Source organism: Chaetura pelagica, unplaced genomic scaffold (genome assembly GCF_000747805.2).
Source record: "Chaetura pelagica isolate M959 unplaced genomic scaffold, ChaPel_1.0 scaffold498, whole genome shotgun sequence".
NCBI classification, from domain to species: domain Eukaryota; kingdom Metazoa; phylum Chordata; class Aves; order Apodiformes; family Apodidae; genus Chaetura; species Chaetura pelagica.
Window position 1 is genome coordinate 487,976 of NW_009954218.1, and position 5,400 is coordinate 493,375.

The 5,400-nt window shown below is 55.4% G+C and overlaps 1 protein-coding gene across 1 annotated transcript in view; it reads right to left on the bottom strand.

Annotated features, from left to right (window-relative positions):
- The window catches only part of TCF3 (transcription factor 3), an 85,943-nt gene that overhangs the window by 12,838 nt on the left and 67,705 nt on the right, over positions 1 to 5,400 (bottom strand). The window contains exons 8-10 of the mRNA XM_010003413.1: positions 1,549 to 1,651; positions 716 to 855; positions 416 to 542 (exon numbers count right to left, since the gene is read on the bottom strand). Of these exons, the coding sequence (XP_010001715.1) occupies positions 416 to 542; positions 716 to 855; positions 1,549 to 1,651 (370 nt within the window). The remainder of the gene's footprint in view (positions 1 to 415; positions 543 to 715; positions 856 to 1,548; positions 1,652 to 5,400) is intronic.

Below are 5,400 nucleotides of genomic sequence, written 5' to 3' on the forward strand. Positions count from 1 at the left end.
GCATCCAAATGCAGCACAAACATTCCTACCCCAGATTTGGATGAACAGCTTCACACATCCCCCTGCTTTGCCACAAAGGAGGTTGCAAATCCTTCCTGCAACTCACTTAAGCCACGGCACCTCCAAGAGATAATGTGACAGATCCTGGTCTCCTTCCAGGCCCACCAAGCCAGGTGTGAACCCCAAGGCCAGCCCCTCATCCCCCTGCCCAGGTATCTGCAGCGAGAACCTCACTGTGTCTCCTCCCCACACAGTAACTCCATGTGTGGGTGACACACAAGGGGTAAAAAGTGTCTGTGTATTTCAGCATGGGCATCACAGCCTCGGGCAGCAGAGGTTTGCCCCCAAGACTTGGATTTCCCTCTGCATGGCAGCAGAGTGAGGGGTCAGGTGGGGACCCAGAGACCGTACATACCCATCATGGTGTCGGTCCCGCTGATCGGGGGGGTGTGGCTGGAGACACCGTAGGGTGTGGAGGCTGAGGAGAAGCCAGACACAGAGGGGAGCCCACCATTCACCTCTCCTGAGTGAAGCTGGTAGTTCTAGCAGAGAGGGGGAGAGGGGTGAGAGGTGCCCCTGCAAGGCTGCTGGGCTTCGGCAGCCAGGCCCTCAACCCTCACTGCCCCGAGCAGGCAGCCCTGGGCTGAGGTGGTGGCCCCAGCAAAGCCACCAGCCCCCCCGTGGGGACACAGAGACACGGGGACACGTCACCTACCATGCGTTCGTGCTGGTGTAAACTGTTGAAACCACTGGACTGTGGGAGTGGAGAGGAGGAGCTGCCCAGCATGGCACCGTAACTCGACTGGCTCATGGCACCCGGGGAACTCCACAGGTCTGGAGAGTTATGGAGACCATCTGGAGGGAAAATCAGAGCTGAGCAGGGCAGAGGCACCAGCACCATCCCACGGCCCACACAGGGGCACGACAGCCCGAGCTGAGGCACTTGAGGCAATGCCTGTCATCATGGTGTTCTGCCCACACCCACCATCACCTGCCAAACAAATCAGAGCCATTTAATCAAATCCCAGATTGGTTTGGGTTGAAAGGGACCTTAAAGCCCATCCAGTCCCACCCCTGCATGGGCAGGAACACCTCCCACCAGCCCAGGCTGCTCCAAGCCCCATCCACCCTGCCCTTCAACACCCCCAGGGATGGGGCAGCCACAGCTTCCCTGGGCAACCTGGACCAGGCTCTCACCACCCTCACACTCCACAATTCTCTCCTCATGTCCAACCTCAATCTCCCTCTGCCAGTTTTCATCCATCCCCCCTTGTCCTCTCCCTCCCTGCCCTTGTCCCAAGTCCCTCCCCAGCTTTCCTGGAGCCCCTTCAGGCCCTGGAAGCTGCTCTAAGGTCTCCCTGGAGCCTTCTCTTCTCCAGGCTGAACACCCCAACTCTCCCAGCCTGTCTATATTTTGGGGCTGTTTTGCGTCTCATGCAGTCCTGCCCTGAGCTCCCTCCATCTCACATGCTGTGCAGTTCCTCCCCTTGGTCACACTGGCCCCTGCCCTGCCTGGTCTGCAGGACCCTGAGGTCCCCAACAACTCACCTGCCATGTAAAAGGCCCCAGGATACACAGTGCTGGGAGGTTTCGAGGGGGTATATCCAGCTGGATCCCTGCTGTAGTCATCACCTGAGTTGGATGGATACACCTGTGGGGTAGAAAAGGGGGTGAAGAGAAGCACTTGGCCACCCCACAGCCAAGCACTTGGGGGGCCAGAGATGTCCCATCTGCCTTCCCCTAACAGCACAGATCCCTGTAGGAGATGCTGGCACCAGCAGAAATTTCAGCTCTCTGCTCCAGTTCCCTTTTCTGTGGTTTGAACTTTTTATGGGTAACCACAAAAGCCATCATTTCTGGGTGCTGACCCTGCAGCCAAGGGCGAGGGCTGGGCAGTGGGGACAGGGACTGGGGAGGCTTTGGGAGCCCTGCAGACCCCTGCACAAACCTCTCAGACCCTTCACAGAAACCAGCCAGTCCTGCTCGAGGGGAAACTGAGGCACAGGGAAACCACAAAGCAGGGCGGTCACACAGGAGGTGTCCCCCCCAGATTTCTGCAGCACTGTACAGTGACATCATTTAACAGCCATTTTTATCTTTTCCTTCTCAATTCAGCAAACCCTGTCAGAAAATCACCCACTGCTTGTGCAAAAACACACTCTGCTTTTTTTTTTCGTCTCAAAACACCGATTAAAAAACACCCCCCAAAAAGCCCAAAACAACAACAACAAAAAGCCCAAAGAAACTGAAATGCCACCCCAGATTACGTGGGAACCTTTGGTGCAGCCTATTTTCACCCCCATTGATTCATTCTGAAACTGCAAAGAATTTAGGTATCTTTTTTTTTTTTAGCACCCACGAAAGCCGCAGCGGGTGCAGGGGCTGCTCCCTCCAACAGCCCTGCCTGGAAGACAAAAGTTCTCTCTGGAAAGGAAACCTGCCCCAAGTTTCTCTCTCCCCACAACCAACCAGCTCCCTCTGACACCTCATCCTCACCCAGCAACAAGGGACAAAATTGTGCTCTATTTTTGTAACTGGCCAGAACGCAGAGAATTTCTTCTTTGGGTTTGTTGGTTGGTTGGTTTTTTGTGGGGGAGGTAAGAGAATATAGGAATCTTTTTGTAAGATTAATAAAGAAAGCTCTGAAAAGCACCAGTGGTTGCACTTCAAATATATTGTTTGATGCATTTCTGAGTGATTTGCCCTAGGTCTGGTCCTGCTCAGGCAGGGGGGTTGGACTGGATGATCTTGGGAGGTCCCTGCCAGCCCCTGATACTCTGTGATTCTGTGATTTTTTGCAGCCCAGGTTTCTGCTTTTTGGAGCATCTTTGAAGTAGGGGAGGGCTGAGAGCCCCAGGAGACAGGTCTGGCTTCTTGTCACCCATGGGCTCTTGGGGTGGCCAGACCTGAGGGGTGACAGGGAGCTGGAAGCAACTCAAGGGCATTAGTCTTATTCATCTAATCATGGGATGGTTTGGCTTGGAAGGGACCTTAAAGATCATCCAGTCCCACCCCCTGCATGGGCAGGGACACCTCCCACCAGCCCAGGCTGCTCCAAGCCCCATCCAACCTGCCCTTTAACACTGCCAGGGATGGGGCAGCCACAGCTTCCCTGGGCAACCTGGGCCAGGCTCTCACCACCCTCACACTCCACAATTCCCTCCTCATGTCTCACCTCAATCTCCCTCTGCCACTTTTCATCCATCCCCCCTTGTCCTCTCCCTCCCTGCCCTTGTCCCAAGTCCCTCCCCAGCTTTCCTGGAGCCCCTTCAGGCACTGAAAGGCCACTGATGTCTGAACTGCTTGAGCCCAGGGACCGTGTCAAATAAAATATATATTTTTTAAAACAATACAAATAAAAGAGAGGGGAAGGGAAAATTCTGACAGATGCTGCCAGCTGCCCTTTGCCACCCAAAAAAAGAACCTTCACAGAGCCCTTTGGGTGTCGGGGGGCAGAGCAGGGCAGGGCTGGGGCGATGCCGCCGGGATGGGGAGAGCTGGGGAATGGAGGGGGTTGGGAAGAAGAAGAAGAATCCAGTAAATTGACTTTTTCCTATAATTTGATTAAATAGCAGGAGCCGGGAGAGGGAATGGAATGAAGCACAACTAATAGGGCCCTCACCATCTGCCGGGGGCTGGCAGCTGGCCAACCTGCCAGGCAGCTGCGCCGGCAGCGCGGCGGGCGCTGGGGAAAGGGGGGGGGGGACACACGAGCCCCAACATCCATTTAATAAATCCAGAGCAAAAAGAAGAAGAGGAAAATCACAGCCATGAGCAGGGTTGCAATGCAGGAGGGAAGTTGGGCTTCCTGTGTATCCACCATCCTGACCATCCCCCCCCCCAGCTCCTGCTGGGGTCCCGGCGGGTTGGGCTTCACCCCAGGGTTGGCGTTGGTCCTTCCAAATCTTTCCTTGGAGAAGCTCTTCTGGCTAAGAAGAAGCATCCCATGAGCAGGAAGTGCTCAATCACCCCCAGGTCCCTGCTCCCCGCCAGCTCTGGCCACCTCAGGGACCTCCAGGTGAGGTCATTTCCTCTGGCTAAAACTGCCAGCGCGGCGAGAGCTGCTCCAAGTGCAGGGATTTCTGGTGCTGGGTTTTTTTTTTATCCCACCTCCCTCCTCCCTGTTTTTCCTGCTTTAAAATGCAGGAGCTGGGGTGGGACTCCAGGCAGATGAAGGCTGAGCAGAGCAGTGACCAGACTGTGAATCCACAGCCCAGAACTGCTCCCGGGCTCTGCACTGGCTGTGGCACAAAATCCTGCAGGAACCAACAAAATCCCTCCCCAGCTTCCAAAGGCAGCTGAGGGGATCCCAGGCCTCATCCTGGAATACTGTGTCCAGTTCTGGTGCCCTCAGCATAAGAAAGATACAGACCTGTTGGAGAGGGTCCAGAGAAGGGCCACCGAGATGATCAAAGGCCTGGAGCTATGAAGACAGGCTAAGAAAATTGGGGCTGTTCAGCCTGGAGGAGAGAAGGCTCCAGGGAGACCTGAGAGCAGCTTCCAGGGCCTGAAGGGGCTCCAGGAAAGCTGGGGAGGGGCTTTTCATCAGAGAGGGCAGTGGGCAGTAATAGGACAAGGGGTGATGGTTTTAAACTGAGAGAGGGGAGATTTAGGTGAGATATTGGGGAGAAGTCCTTCACTCTAAGGGTGGTGAGGAGCTGGGATGGGTTGCCCAGGGACGTTGTTGATGCCCCATCCCTGGAGGTTTTTAAGGCCAGGTTGGACGAGGTTTTGTGCAGCCTGGTCTGGTGGGAGGGTTCCCTGCTCATGGCAGGGGGGTTGGAACTTGGGGATCCTTAAGGTCCCTTCCGACCTTAATAATTCTATGAATCTATGATCCTGTTTCTGGACAAGTCCTGAGCTCTAACCCTGCTTTCCACCTATGTGTCCCAGGAAGACTAAGAAGGGATCTGAGCCCTGGCAGGTGCCACTGCCCCAGCCCAGCACCTATTTTGCAAGAACTAAGCCCAAAGGGCTGTGGGTGACAAGCACAGGAACCTCTGTGCCCACCCATCGGAGTCAGAGCTGCTGGGTCCCTGCCTGGCACTGCCTTTCTCACCACTTCCACATTTAATCCCTGGATTAAAACTGAAGAGGGAGATTGAGGTGAGACATGAGGAGGAAACTCTTTGCTGTGAGGGTGGTGAGAGCCTGGCCCAGGTTGCCCAGGGAAGTTGTGGCTGCCCCATCCCTGGCAGTGTTGAAGGGCAGGTTGGATGGGGCTTGGAGCAGCCTGGGCTGGTGGGAGGTGTCCCTGCCCATGCAGGGGGGTTGGAATGAGATATCTTTAAGGTCCTTCCAACCCAAACTTTTCTATGATTCTTTGATCCCTCTTCAACCACCTCACCCTGCCAGTGCCTCTTGGTGCCTTTGGCAGAACCACTCCCCTCCCAGCCTCCC